This window comes from Emydura macquarii, unplaced genomic scaffold (genome assembly GCF_026122565.2).
Source record: "Emydura macquarii macquarii isolate MOO-44397 ecotype Brisbane River unplaced genomic scaffold, CSIRO-AGI_Emac_v2 contig_1790, whole genome shotgun sequence".
In the NCBI taxonomy this organism is placed as follows: Eukaryota; Metazoa; Chordata; order Testudines; family Chelidae; genus Emydura; species Emydura macquarii.
The window spans coordinates 2,692,130-2,706,436 of NW_027131927.1; the positions used below are offsets into that span (position 1 = coordinate 2,692,130).

The 14,307-nt window shown below is 52.4% G+C and overlaps 1 protein-coding gene across 4 annotated transcripts; it reads left to right on the forward strand.

Annotated features, from left to right (window-relative positions):
- Nucleotides 1–1,004: 1,004 nt before the first annotated feature.
- On the forward strand, nucleotides 1,005–13,211 carry LOC137158757 (cytochrome P450 2G1-like). 4 transcript variants are annotated; one of them, XM_067556617.1, is made up of 9 exons: nucleotides 1,005–1,202; nucleotides 1,567–1,729; nucleotides 3,240–3,389; nucleotides 3,476–3,636; nucleotides 5,628–5,804; nucleotides 6,567–6,708; nucleotides 7,075–7,262; nucleotides 7,717–7,858; nucleotides 9,547–13,211. In XM_067556617.1, exons 1-9 carry the CDS (start codon nucleotides 1,017–1,019, stop codon nucleotides 9,726–9,728), a joined length of 1,491 nt encoding a protein of 496 aa, XP_067412718.1. In that variant the 5' UTR covers nucleotides 1,005–1,016; the 3' UTR covers nucleotides 9,729–13,211. The 4 variants fall into 4 exon arrangements, with proteins under 4 accessions (XP_067412718.1, XP_067412719.1, XP_067412721.1 ...); XM_067556620.1 differs by lacking the exon at nucleotides 1,005–1,202 and adding an exon at nucleotides 2,758–2,934 and having other exon boundaries at nucleotides 1,596–1,729; XM_067556618.1 differs by lacking the exon at nucleotides 1,005–1,202 and adding an exon at nucleotides 2,758–2,939 and having other exon boundaries at nucleotides 1,591–1,729; nucleotides 3,240–3,636.
- The last annotated feature ends 1,096 nt before the right edge of the window (nucleotides 13,212–14,307 follow it).

Consider the following 14,307-nt stretch of genomic DNA (forward strand, 5'->3'; position numbering starts at 1 on the left):
ACTTAGAAGCTGGAGGGAGGAGGGCAAAGATCTGGAAGGGGGTGCCTGAAGCCAACCCAAGGGAGCTCGCTGTGAAAAGAGAGTCACAGGATCTGCAGGAGACATGGGAATAGGCCAGAGCTTGGAGCATGGCAGCAATCCAAGTGTGCATCAGGTCTCTGGGCAGAGAGGGACAGAGGCTCCAGTTCTCAGCCTTACTTGGGACCTCCTGGGCCTAAGAATCCGCTCCCCTTTGCAGGCACCTCCCCAGATGGTGTAGAGCTGGTGTAAGGATCCCGCTTCCCAGTGTATGTGTGTGGGGGAGGCTAGGGTGTGTGTGGCTGGAGCACACTGTGCTGTGGCTATTCTCTGTCCCCAGGACCTAGAGAGGGCAGAGCATGAGTTAGAGCAGCCCTGGGGCTGCTCTAGCTTCCTCCATGGCCCAGGTGATTAGAAGCACAAAGGCAATTTAAAGGCCCAGCTTCCTCCACCTCCCTAAAGCAGGAATAACTGAGAACCGGGCCCGAGGTCCACAGTGCTGGGGTTAGAGGTCCAGGTCTGAATCATGCAGGAGCACCCTGGGCTGGGTGGGGTGAGTTTGGACCCCACAAGGCGCATCTACACAGCAAAAGAAACCCTCGGTGCAGCAAGTCTCAGGGGGCTGGTCTCAGACCCCGAACTCCAGCCCAAGCGGCCAGGTCTATGTGGCTATTTTTAGCCCAGGAGCCTGAGTCAGTTGACCCAGCTCTGAGACTCGCTGCCCTGGGTGTTTTTGCAGGGTAGACGTGCCCTATGAGGCTGAGAGGGGGAGGCAGTCAACTTTTCCCTGGAAAGAGCGCCTGGGGATGGGGTTGGCTGGGGCCGGGGCTCTGTGGGGAATTTCATTGCGGTGGCAGAAATTCATACCTAAAGCCGGTTAATGAGTCACCTGAGTGCATCAGAAACGATTGCATAACAGCCCACGCTGCCCTTATAAACCAGCCATCTTGCCTGGGTCAGCGCTCTATTGTCCGGCGCCACCCGCCAGATCGTCTCCAATGGAGCTGGCCTCGCCGGCGTCGGTGTCCCTCCTCCTCCTCCTCTGCCTCTGCTGCATGGTTCTCACTGTGGCATGGAAGAGGCCGTACCACCGAGGGCAGCTGCCACCGGGCCCCGCACCTCTGCCCCTGCTGGGGAATTTCCTGCAGCTGGATAGAAAGGATGTTATCAAATCCCTCAAGAAGGTCGAGTTCAGGTCCCCAGCTGGGGAAACCAGCCCTGCTCCCCTGAGTCACTGGGATCGGACCCCTAGGGGGTGTCAATTGTCCGTAGTCCATTAGCATTGGATATAGATGGTAATAGGATGGATGGATGGAGGAAGGGATGGACGGCTAGAGGGGTGTCGTTAGGAGGGATGGCTAGAGGGGTACGTAGTGGAAGAGATGGGTGGGTGGGCCCGTTTAGCTCTAGCGTATGAAGGTTCAGCCATCGTTTCATGCTCTGGTCCAGCAGGGCAGGAAATGGAGCAGGCACGGCCAGGCCCCCCTCCCTCCTCCGCTGATGGGTGCTCAGAAGTGCAACCCCTTGTCTCGGCCTCCCTCTCCACAGATGCGGAAGCGGTACGGGCCGGTGCTCACGGTGTACCTGGGCTCCCGGCCGGTCGTGGTGCTGTGCGGCTACAAGGCTGTGAAGGAGGCCCTGGTGGACCAAGCTGAGCAGTTCAGTGGACGCGCGGAGATCCCGGCGTTCTCAAAGGATTTCAATGGGCACGGTGAGCGTTCTCCTCCCCGGTCCCCCACGTGTGGCGCCTGCAATGGAATCCCATGGGCTGCTGCACAGACGCAAGAGCAAAGGCAGCAGTGAGATGTCGTGGGGCGGGGTGGTGCCCCAGTTTGGGCTCCAGGTAACCTGGGCTCTGTTCTCACCTCAACTGCTTGACTGAGGCAAGTCATTTTATCTGTCTGTTCATTGCAGCGCCCCAGCCACGGCCGTAGGCATTGTGTAAACCCCGAACAGACCCAAAGGGCTTACAATCTAAATAGAAACTGTAGCACTTCTTGGCTGGGATGGATGCTGGCTTCTCTGCTGGGGTGTTGATTCATAGATTCCAAGGCCAGAAGGACCCATTGTGATCATCTAGTCTTACCTCCTGCGTGGCACAGGCCAGAGAACTTCCCCGAATTACTTCCTGTTTGCACTAGAGCAGATCTTTTAGAAAAAAACAGCCCATTTTAATTTAAGCCTCTCCCGTGATGGTGAATCCACCCCCCTTGGTAAGTTAAGAAAATGAACAGAACAGGGCAAATATCAAGTGATCCACCCCATCATCCAGGCCCAGATTCTGGCAGTCAGAGGTTTAGGGACACCCAGAGCATGGGGTTGCATCACTGATCATTTTGGCTTATAGCCATTGATGGACCTGGTCCTCTATGATCTTCTCTCATTATTTGTTGAACCCCATTATACTTTTGGCCTTCACAACATCCCCTGGCAGTGAGTTCCACAGGTGGACTATATGTTGTGTGAAGAAGATCTCTTTAGCAGTTCATGACTTTAAGCCAATGAAAAGTATGGGTCTGGTCAAAAGTTCCCTGTTGAAATTGTTCTTCAAAGGACAATTGGGTTTTTTATTAAACAAAACGTTTTGTGAAAAGTGTCTGTTTTCTGCAGAAATCTTTTGGTTTTCTTGCCCAAGCCCTAAATAACTGAAAACCAAAATATTCCGATCCCTGAAATGCTGCTGTGGTGCTTCATGGGAGTCGTGGTTCAGGTGCCTCATGCTCCCTTTCTCCTCTACAGGCCAGGCTCCCTAGCTGGACTACATCTCCCATGATGCACCACAGCTATATAACTGCCATGAGGTGCCACCTGCCCCTCACCAGGACCCAGATGCACCCTGGGAGATGTTGTTTGGGAGTCTCATGCACTCATGGGCCAGGCTCCTTAACTGCACTTACCTCTCCCGTGAGGCATCAGGTGGCGTAAGGAATCGAAGCACTTCAGATTTTGGTTTTCTGAACAAAACCTCAAAATTTTTGACGAAAGCAAAATTGTGTGTGTGTGTGTGTGTGAGAGAGTAGCCTGTTTTTCTTTGTGTGTGTGCGCATGTGTGAATAAGTCTGATTGTCTGTGTGTGTGCATGTGTGTGTGCGAACAGCCTGATTTTCTCTCTGTGTGTAAATAGCCTGATTCTTTTTGTGTGTGTGTGTGTGCATGTGAACAGCCTGATTTTCCATCCAGCTCCAGAAAAGCGCTAAGCTTCTCCATTGTATGCTTGCCAGGGGTTGTTTTTGCCAACGGAGACCGGTGGAAACAACTGCGTCGATTCTCCCTTACTACGCTGAGGAACTTTGGGATGGGGAAGAGATCCATCGAGGAGCGGATTCAGGAGGAGGTGCAGTGTCTTCTGGAAGAGCTCCAGAAAACCAAAGGTCTGGGCAGTTTGGGTCTCTCTGTCCCCTGCAATATGCCAAGAGCATTTGCCCGGTCCCATTGCTCTTTCCTTCTTCTCCACTAGGGGCACCCTTTGACCCCATCTTTAACCTGAGCCGGGCTGTCTCCAACGTCATCTGCTCCATTGTCTTCGGGAACCGGTTTGACTACGAGGATGAGAAGTTCATCGCCCTGAACAAGCTCATTTTCAAGCGGTTCCGTGCCGCAGGTTTAACTTCAGCCCAGGTATGGCTGGCAGGGACTCTGACCCCCTCCATGTCAATTTCCAACATGCATCCAGAATTGAACCATACAATGATCAGAAATGAGAATAAATCCAGAGTTCTGGCTAGTGACAATTCCCCTCCATCCCTTGTACAAAAATTCCCCATCCTGACTTCCTGTCCTAAACTGTTGTTGCTAAACAGCTGCCATGTTCCAGCCTTGATGTGGCTGCATTTTAACTCTGGGCAAGTGATCCCTGTGTAAACAGCTGCCATGCCTCATCTCAGAAGGAGCTGCATCACAGCACTGGGTGGGTGACCTTGTTATAAACAGCTGCTGTGCGCCCCACCCCAGAAGCTGTCGCATTTCAATGCTGGGTGAGCAATCCTTGTATAAACAATTGCCAAGCTCCATCCCAGAGCTGGCTGGATTTCACTGATAGATGATACCTGTGCATTTCAGGTTACATTTGTAAAGGCACGTGAAGTGGAGCTTGCTGCAGAAATTTAAGATGATCTAATTATTAAACAAAATCCAGCCAAAGCACCCATTACCATTGTCTAAGGTATCTAGCTGGGACCGGTGTGTCTATGACAATCCAACACCTAGAAAGCTAATGAGCTACTGTAACACCCTCCCCTATAGGGCAGCAGCAGGATCTGAACCCACAAACTTAAGCACCAGAGGACAGACCCCCACCATTGGCAGGAAAGGGACAGTTCTAGTGTAAGCAGGGGAATGGGCCCGCTATTGTGGGGAACTTTCCTTGCTTATACACTACCCCGGTAGAGTTGGCTAGCAAAAGGATTTGAGTCCCTGCTTCCACTCCCTTTACCCAGAGGCCCACCTGACCTCGAGGGCTCCCCTCCCACTCTCCTGTGTGGTGGGGTCCCTGTAACCCCGACAAGGCTGGGCCCAGGATTCCTGGGGCTCAACCCCTAATCTTGCCGTGGTCCCTTAGGGCAGGGGCTAGGGTGTCCCCACTCTGGGGTACTACCTCTGCACTGGGCGCTTCCCTGACCCACTGATCATTGCATACACTGCAAAGCAATACAATGTATTACACAAACAGCAACCAAACACCAAATACAAAATAAGAAAAGAGGAGAAAGGAAAACACCCAACACTGCCCCTGGCACAGGGCACCACACACAGCATCTCTGGGGTGTCAGGGAGGTTCACAGTCTGTGTCATACGTCGCAGGCCCCTGCCCAGGCCCTGGCTGTGCTGCAGGGATGCAGAGAGTCAGACACTTGCTCTGGCAGTGGCCACACACTCCCAGGCTCTAGGGACGGAGCCCTTCTCCCCAGCGTCAGCCCCCGTGTCGGGGTCACGATCCCCCTCTGAGTCTGGCTTGCGAGGCCTCTCGGCTGGCGGCGTCTCCCTGCACCAGGCCCTACCCAGGGTCCCCCTCGCTCTCCCCAGCTGCTCACCACACCCAACTCCAGATGGCTCTGGCTCTGGCTCCAGCCCCAACCCCTGCTCCGCTCTGCTCAGTGCAGCTGTGCTTGGCTCTGCTGTGCTCGGCTCTCTGGGATGTCCCTCTGGCTCTGCTGCTGTGGGTTGCTCAGCTCAGCTCAGCTCAGCTCCCTGTGCCTCTTCTCTGGCCTTCCAGCTGCTGCCTGCTTTGTCATTAACTGGGCTCCAGTCTCTGCCCAGACAGACACAAGCATGCAGTTCCAGCTCACAGGGAGGACAGGGCCTCCCCCCTGCCCTCCTGGCTCCCTCATTGGCCTGCCCGCCCTGTCAATCAGGATGACCTGAGTTGGCCTCTCTCCACTGGCCCCATAGGCTGTGTCTGTTTCAGGGTCCTGCTTCCTCAAGAGATGCCAACCCAAAAGACCCACTCAGTTTCAGTAAGGGGTTAATAGACCCCTTACAGTAGGAATCAACAGACATAGTAGGTTGTTACCCTCCATGTGGAGCAGTCACTAGCGAGGGACGTGACCCACTTTGCAAGTATGTTACCCTAACTAGATCTGGTCTCATTAAATAGCCGGATTTCCTTACAGCTGTACAATACCTTCCCTGGCATCCTGGAGAAGATTCCTGGGCCTCACCACATGGGAAGTAAATGCTCCCAGGAGATAATCAGCTTTATTTCAGAGAGAATCAAAATGCAGCAGGCGACCGTGGATCTTAACGACCCGCAGAACTTCATCGACTGCTTCTTGGTTAAAATGGAGGAGGTAATTAACAATGGTATATCTCCTTAGAGTACTTTAAAGTGATTGCAAATTGTGTGCCGCCTTATCCAACCCACCTTTTCCCCGTGTTTTGAAAATGTCCAAACAAAATGTTTGTTTTTCAGATTTTTTTTTTCTGACTGAAACAATTTGGCAAATTCACCATGAATTCGCTACATGTTTCAGTTGACCCCCAATCTGTGTTTTGGGGTGAAAATTTCATCCGAAAAACTTTCCTCTGCTTGTGGAGCTACTCTATGATTTTATTAGGGTTGGTTGAAAATTTCACATTGAAATGTTCTATTCTGGCAATAAATTCGGTTTCTGACGACACAAATCTTTCCTTGGGAAACGCCTGCTTTCCTTGAAACTTCTTTTTTTTTTCCCTAAATGAGAGAAAACTAAAAATGTTCTAATTTTTTGGCAGCAGGGTTTTGACTTCAAACCTTCAGCTCAGACCTCAACTCCGTGAGCTTAAGGAGTAAGCCCATTCGCTGGCAGGAGTAGTAGGTTGTTATCTTATACTTGGACCAGCCTTGAGACATGACACTTAGAATTTCGTACCTTCGCTAACAGGCCTTCAGGGAGGCAGCATGGCCTATTGGATAGAGCTTGGGACGGGATACAGTCTGCCACTCCTTGGGTGATGTTGGGAAAGGCACCTCGCCCTCTGTGTGTCCATTTAAAAGGAGATAATGCCACTGACATGCAGGGAAGCGCTGGATAAGAGCTAGGCGGGTTGGTGATGTTTATACCGTTCTCTAGGAGAAGCAGAACCCAGCTACTGAGTTTTCCTTGGAGAATCTGGTCATGGGCACCTTCAATTTGTTCTTCGCCGGGACCGAGACCATCAGCACCACCTTGCGCTATGGCTTCCTAATCCTACTGAAATACCCACAGGTGCAAGGTAAGGGGAGAAGTGGCCCTCAAAACAGCAAGAAACATTTTTCCCAGCTTTCAACAATAGCCGAGTTTCCCCAACTTTCCCCATTCCCCACTGGGACAAACCCAAGAGAGAGCCCAGCTGTCATGAGTGGAAATGACACCGCTTTCCGCCAGGTGAGGATTTGGTCCCACAGTGCCGTAAATACCCAGCTGTCAGCTCCCTACCAATGGCAGGGTCCCCAGAGACCTTTGCTAGGATTCCCAGGCTCAGCCTGCGTTATAGTCCACTAACAGCCCAGTGTGCGAAGCGCCCTGAGAGTCTGACCCCGAGGCCCCTGCTGTGACCAAGCTGGAGGCTGTTGATTCCCCTCTCTCCCACCCCTCCAAGCGAAAATCCATCAGGAAATTGATGCGGTGATCGGGAGGGAGCGAATTCCCACCATGGACGACAGGCACAAGATGCCATACACAGATGCCACGCTGCACGAGATCCAGCGGTTCAGCGATATCCTGCCCATGAGCCTCCCGCACATGACAACCAGAGATACCTGGTTCCGGGAATACCTCATCCCCAAGGTGAGGCAACCTGGGAGATTCAGCAGAGCTCTGACTCCCTTCAGTGTGATTCCCATGATCAGCGAGGCACTCCTAAAGCAGTGATAGCCCCGGGGTGGAGAGGGGGAGGGCTGAGATCCGAATCCATCCCTGACCCCATTGCAATTGGTGGTGACTCTGGATTGATCCCACAGGTGCTGAGATCTGAATCCAGCCCTGATCCTATTGCAATCAGTGGTGACTCTGGATTGACCCTGGGAGGGCTGAGATTAGAATCTAGCCCAGACCCCATTGCACTCACTGGTTGATTCTGGATTTACACTGGGGAGATGAGAGCTAAACATGGCCCTCTGCCTAGGCTGCTAAAGCTGTCTGCATTGATATGGCTTTTCCTCAGGACTAAGGACATGCAGCAAATTCAGCTCCAACAGGCAGCATCCCAGCGACTAATTCTGTTTTTCTGGTGCTTTCCCAGGGGACGTACGTCTATCCCCTGCTGAACACTGTGCATTTTGACCCAGAAGAACATAGAAACCCTGAGGATTTCATCCCCGAGAGGTTCCTGGATGCGAACGGGTGCTTTCAGAAACAGAACGCTTTCATGCCCTTTTCTGCAGGTGTGTACTTCTCTATGTCTGTTGTCAAGGAGCGCTGGGCTCAGTCCCTCGCTCTGCTCCAGCCGGCCCGGCAAATCCTGCCCATCTCGGCCCCTCTGTTTACTTGACTGTAAAATGGGGCTAGTGCTTTCCCTCCCTATAATGCTCGGGAAGCCCAGAGCCCCTGGTGAAGGGGGAAGTGATAGGAAGTGGGTGGGAGTGGCTAAGGAGCACGAGTCCCCATTCACTCAGGCTGTTGCTCTCAGGTTCTTTAGGGGCTTGTGAAAATTCCAGCTGTCTTGCTCAATTTTCACACTTTCTACTGGTGGCTTCTTGCTAAGATATCTCCCCGGTGCCCCACGGAAACATAGGACTGGAGGGGGAACCGGGAGGCTCCCTTCTCACTTTCTTCTCATTTCCAGCCTCTATTGATTCCTGGCCAGTTCATCCCTCTTTGTTCCTGGCCTTCAATAGCTCCTCTCTCTCCTGGGGGCTTAGCCCCCCTGAAGTATTTATACAGAGCAATCAGATCCCTCTGCAGCCTTCATTTGGCTAGACTGGACACAGGCAGCTCTTGGCGTGTCTTTGGCTGCCCCTTAAGTCAGTGCAGTTTAGCCAATCACTGGCTGGTTTCCATGAGGAGGAGAAATCGATGGTTGCGAGTCAGGTCTGTCCTCTTGTTTATTGATAGAGAATGCCCACCGAGTCCCGTTTCCCTGAACGCTGGAGAAACAGACAGCCACAGGCAGTTTCCTTGCTCAGAAATTCCATAGTCTGCCTTTCCAGTGGGCTCTGTGTCCAAGAAGCTGTCTCTCTTTGCTTCTCCTGGTGTTCTCCTCCAACACACACACAGCCTGCAATGCATCTCCTAGCCTCTGCATTTGCAACCAGGGAAGGAAACCTTTCAGGGCTTGTCTACAGAGGGAAACTGAGTCAAAGCATCCCCATGGCAAGCCATTCTTCAATAGCTGTTCCAGTCACTGTAGACAAGGGGTGAGGGCTGAAGGGTGAGCACTGACCTGCTATGCATTTTGGGGGGTCCCTCCGTTGTTTCTAGCTGTCCTTCCTACGGAAGAGGGGCGTGTTTGCTCCTAGCACTCAGCACAGCCGTTGACTTTAACGAGCTCTGTGATTGTCTTTGGAATAAAGACTCGCCGGCTGGTAGCACCTGCCAGCATGATGGCCTCTGTGGACCCAGCCTGATCTGTGTCAGCTGAGGACAGCTCCCCCAGGCCTAGAGTCTGTCTTCAGTGCAGAGCATTTCCAGCTGATAGGCACCTGGGTCTGAGCCCCAAGGTTAGCCTAGCCCAGGTGTGAGCAGCCACCGGGGTGACTGTGTCCCCACTGGTGCCGTGCTTAACCATGTGTGTTGCCAGGACCACGGGGGGGGGGGGCAGATCCAGTGGTTTAACGCTGCGGTGAGCAGAGCCGCTCTGATTCTGCCCCAGCGAATGGTGGGTGAACTTGCCTGTCCTTTAGCGTGTGTATGGGGAGAAGGCGCTGGAGGACTGTGAGCAGCTGACAGCTCTATCCTGCGTCCACACTGCCAAGTGGGCGGGTTACCAGCCCCAGTGGAACTCGGCTCTAGCCCAGGCGGGAGGGGATTACAGGGAAACACCAGGGCTGAGTTGGCAGCAGCTCCAGCCGCCTAGGTCGTACCGTGATTGCCCAGCCCAGCCCGTCAAGGCTAATAATTTGTTCTCACTTAGGGAAGCGGGTCTGCCTGGGTGAGAGCCTGGCCCGCATGGAGCTCTTCCTTTTCTTCACCGCCGTCCTGCAGCGCTTTGTCCTGAGCTCTCCTGTCGACCCCTCGCGGCTCAGCCTGGTCCCCGACGTGAGCAATTTAGGGAAAGTGCCGCCGCGCTACCAGCTCTGCCTCCTCCGGCGCTGACGGAGGTGGGTCCTTGCAGCCATCCCCGGATTTAGCCTCGGTCTGTTGGGATGGTCTGTCTCAGACTCACCTCGGAAGGGGTTTTCTGGCCTCCCTTCACCAGGCTCCATGTAAATTTCAGTCATAGTCTTAAGTACACTGTACTCCAGTGGTCGTGGCCTGGCCTGGGTGCCAGGACTCCTGGGTTCTAGCATCAGCTCTGGGAGGGGAGTGAGGACTAGTGCATTAGAGCAGGGGTGCTGGGAGCCAGGACCCTGGCTCTGGATGTGCAGCAGAATCTAGTGTGTTAGATCAAGGGGCAGGGAAGCTGGCAGCCAGAGCTCCTGGGTTCTAACTATGAGAGGGAGTGTTGTCTAGTAGTTAGAGCAGGCGATGGGTGTCAGGATTCCTGGGTTCTGGGTCTAGTATCTACAGCAGGGGGCTCGGAATCAGGTCTCCTGGCCTCTATCCTCAGCTCTGCCAGTGACCTGCTGTGTCACCTTGCACAAGTCACTGCCTGCTTCCTCAGTTTCCCCATCTGTAACACGGCCACAATGCTCCATCCTTTCTCTAGTCAGACCAAGCTCTTCAGAGCAGGGGCTTTCTCCTGCAGTGTCTAGCCAACACCTGGCACAACCAGGCCCTGATCTCAGTCAGGGTCTGCACAGCACCTGGTACAAAGGGGCCCTGATCTTGGCTGGCATCTCAGTGTGGGATGCTGTGTCTGTGAGATTCCAGCTCTGATGGGAGTGTTGATTCCTGGGGGGCAGCGGCAATGCCCAGGGTGCAGGGGGAGTAGATGATTCAAGTCACTCTGCCTTGAGCATTCTGCCTACTTAGCCAATGCTATGGGGTGGTTTGAATGGCTGGGGCTGGCAAGGGGTGACTGGCTATAAGCCCTTTGCCCTCCCTGTCTTCTGGTCCCTGTCTGGCCCTGGTGCCCATTACATCAGCCTTTGGGCTGCTCTAACTCACACTCCACCCTGTGACCTGTCCCGTGCCCAGGGCAGCCACCTGATAATGCCAAGGTCAGGGTAGGCTGCAAAAGGAGAGCAGATTCTCCTAGCACTGGTGGGTGACACTGAAGTCAGACTTCCCAACCAGCCACCAACTGTGCTTCTGATTCCCCCAGACTGGTTATCAAGAAGCCAGCACACAAATACACACAGCCCGCTTTACTGCATTTCAGTCTCTGGCTCCCAATCAGACACTAGGTCCAGTAAAGAGACCAGTTATTTAAAACTCTCTGCTCTTTACTAAAAAGGTTCCCTCTGACCCCAAGGGGTCAGCCACAGCACCAGATCAATATCAGTTTGGATCTTATCCAAAATACCATGCTGCCAGCCAGTCCTTTAGTAACTAAAACTAAAGGTGTATTATAAAAAGAAAGAAAGAAACCATAAGAGAAATGTTAAAGGATTAAAGCAATTAGATACATACAAAAGATTTGAAAGTCCATACACATCAGGTTTCTAGAAGAATTGTGGAGTTTGTACAGTTCCTCTGGCATACATCCAGTATCTGGATGGGTCTTAGTCCTTCGGTTCAGTTGCAAGTGAATTGTTCCAGAGGCAGGTATGTGTCTGTAGCTGAACAGGAACAAAAACCAAAATGGTTTCCCAGGCCACCACCTTATATACCTCCTGGCCCTGGCCATGCCGTCCTGTGGAATTTTACAGGCACCAGAACGAAGTTCAGAGTCACATGAGCAAGTCCTGGTGACTCCTCAGGTATGTCACTAGTTCCTTCCCCGGGCCCCTTGCATCTGTGAACGTTTCGATGGGCCATTAAGCGGGACATTGTTCTGCCACCGTCCTGTCTGGGCGGTATCTTATTCAGCACAGTTTGAAACGCAGATACATCAGATATGTCCATAGCTTCCATTACATATATAACACATGAACCTGAGCATTATCATTTTACTTAGCACATTACAGCCTTTCTGACGGTACCTGACATGGCATATCTCACATGAATTATTACGATTTTGACACACTGATGTTAACGAATATGACAAATGCCCCCTCCTCAATCCAGCCAGCGTGACACCCCCAACGCGAGACTGGTGTAGAAGGGAGTAATCAGAGCTCCTGAATACACCTCAGGGACCCCCCAGTCTTGACAGTGCATCAGCTACAAAATTCTCTTTACCTTTGATGTGAACTATGTTCATATCACATTCCTGTAAGGCTAAACTCCAACCGAGTCGCCTGGAATTGGTCCCTTTGGCTTTGTGTAATCACACCAATGCAGCGTGATCACTGACCACAGTAAACTTCCTGTTATACAAATAGGGTTGAAGCTGTTTTATGGTCCAGACAATGGCATAACATTCCTTTTCTATAGTAGGGGGGGCAGGACATGCCAGGGAGCCGCTCGGAGGGCTCACAGGTGAGCACGTGCCTATCGCTAATTTGGAGAGAGCCAGCAGGGCTTGGAGGGCAGCCCTCGTGCTGACCCCCATGTGACATGCTGTACCCCACGAGTTCCAGCGGGGTAGCCGTGTTAGTCTGTTTTTAGCAAAACAGCGAGAATTCTGTGGCACCTTAAAGACTAGCAAATTTATTTGGACATAAGCTTTTGTGGGCAGAAACCCACTTCATCGGATGCATGAAGCGGAAACTTCACTTTGGGAGGTAAATATGCACATGCAAGGATGGGTGAGTTACCTCGCAGCGAGGAGGGCAGTGTTAACGAGGTTAACACAATCAGGGTGGATGAGGCTGTTCACAACAGCTGATGAGAAGGTGTGACTGTAAAGAGAGGGAACATTATTTTTTGTAGTGGGCTAGCCACTCCCAGTCTCTATTCAGACCGAGTCTGTACCCCATGTACACCCTTATGGTGTGATTTGTGTATCAGTCATGTTCACCCTTACAGTGTAACTGTGTATTGTCCGATGCAAAGTATGCCATGGGAGGTGTTTTTGAAATGCTCATGGCACACTGAACATTATTGTTCTGGTAGCATGTTTCCTGCAATGTCACACGTATGTACAGATCTGAAACTCTGCTGTGTCATATCCCCAAATGGGTGTCTCACGTGGCTTGAATAGATGCAGACGAACACAAGGCTGTGTTTCCACGCCCCGCAGAGGCATGCATACACAAACAATGGACTGGCCTAAGCACCTGTGAGCCCTTTGGCTCAAGTGGAAGAAATCATGCCCGTTGCCGGACAGGGCCGATCACCTGACCCCAGGGGGTGTTGGGGAAACTTGTTAAAAGCTGAGGTGTCTTTGTCTCTTGGCTCCCCTGGAATCCATCTTCTAAGCAACACCAAAGACTGAGAATCTACCCACAGGGAGCGAGGGCCTGGTTTCAAGAGGCATCGCACCCAGCCTGTCTGGCAAGCTGAATACAGACTGACACATTCATCTTAGGTTAAGATGTGACTTATCTTTTTGTTAATTGTGATTAACTCCTTGACTTATTCATAATCTGATTTAGCGTCACTTAAAATCTTATTGTAATCAATAAACGTAATAGTTTGTCTTATCTAAAACGGTGCATGTGGATTGAGTGTGTGCAGAGCCCTCCCTTAGAGGGACAGAGCTGGTGCATATCAATTTCTTTGATAAATTGACGGACAAATGTAAATTAGCTTGAGGGTGCAGTGTGCAGCACTGAACCCTGCTAGACGGCACTTCCCGGGGTTGCATCTAGGACTGGGGGTGTTCGCTGGGGGTTGATCCCATGAGTGGCTGGCCAGAGCGCTCCTTCACTAGCCGAGGAACCAATTACACACAGGAGACTGGGCGTGGGCCAACCAAGGAGTGGGTGGTTCACAGCGGCAAGGCGGGGTAAGTTGGGGCCCAGGAGCGAAGAATTGGGGTGACACAGTTACACACCGGTTTGAATTGCAGGGGAGGAACGTCAAACCCCAGCGGGCACAGACAAGGGAAGGGCAGATGGTAGCAAGGTGCCTCCCAGCCCTGGGTACCTCCTCGAGCACGTCCCAGGTGCCACCAAAAATAATGTCAGCCCCGCAGCTTGACCTTGAGGTCAAAAAGTCTCACATATGTGTATTTAATGTTCTCATTTATTGGGCTTATTATTCTAACTCCTAGAGGTGTAATCGGGCTGGGCGCTGCCCATACCCCAACAGAGATCAGGGCCCCATCGTGCCTGAAGCTGCCCAGACCCCGACTGAGATCAGGGTCCTGTTGTGCCAGGCACTGCCCAGACCCAGAGTGAGAGACAGTCCCTGCCCCCAAAAGCTCCCAGTCTAACCAGACACAGGATTCTCTTTTCTCCTGGGCTGGAATTGCTCCTACATGGTAATTCAGGTCACAGCCTAAGCCAGTGGGTCTGATTCTCAGTCACCCTGGGGTCCCTCTGTACCAGTGTAAAGGGGGCATAAAGTGGAGGAAACAGCACCTGAGAATTCCCCCGCCATACAGGAGTCACCATGGCCAGTGAGAAGCTATTGTAAGGGCACTGCTCCTGGCCCTTGGCATAGAATCAGATCAAGGGCATGGCAACAGGACACAGTGCTGTGGCTATTCTCTGCTCCCCGGGACCCATAGGGGGCAGGACATGAATTAGAGCAGCCTCAGGGCTACCCTAACTAACACAAAGAGACACAAAGGGAGCTTAAA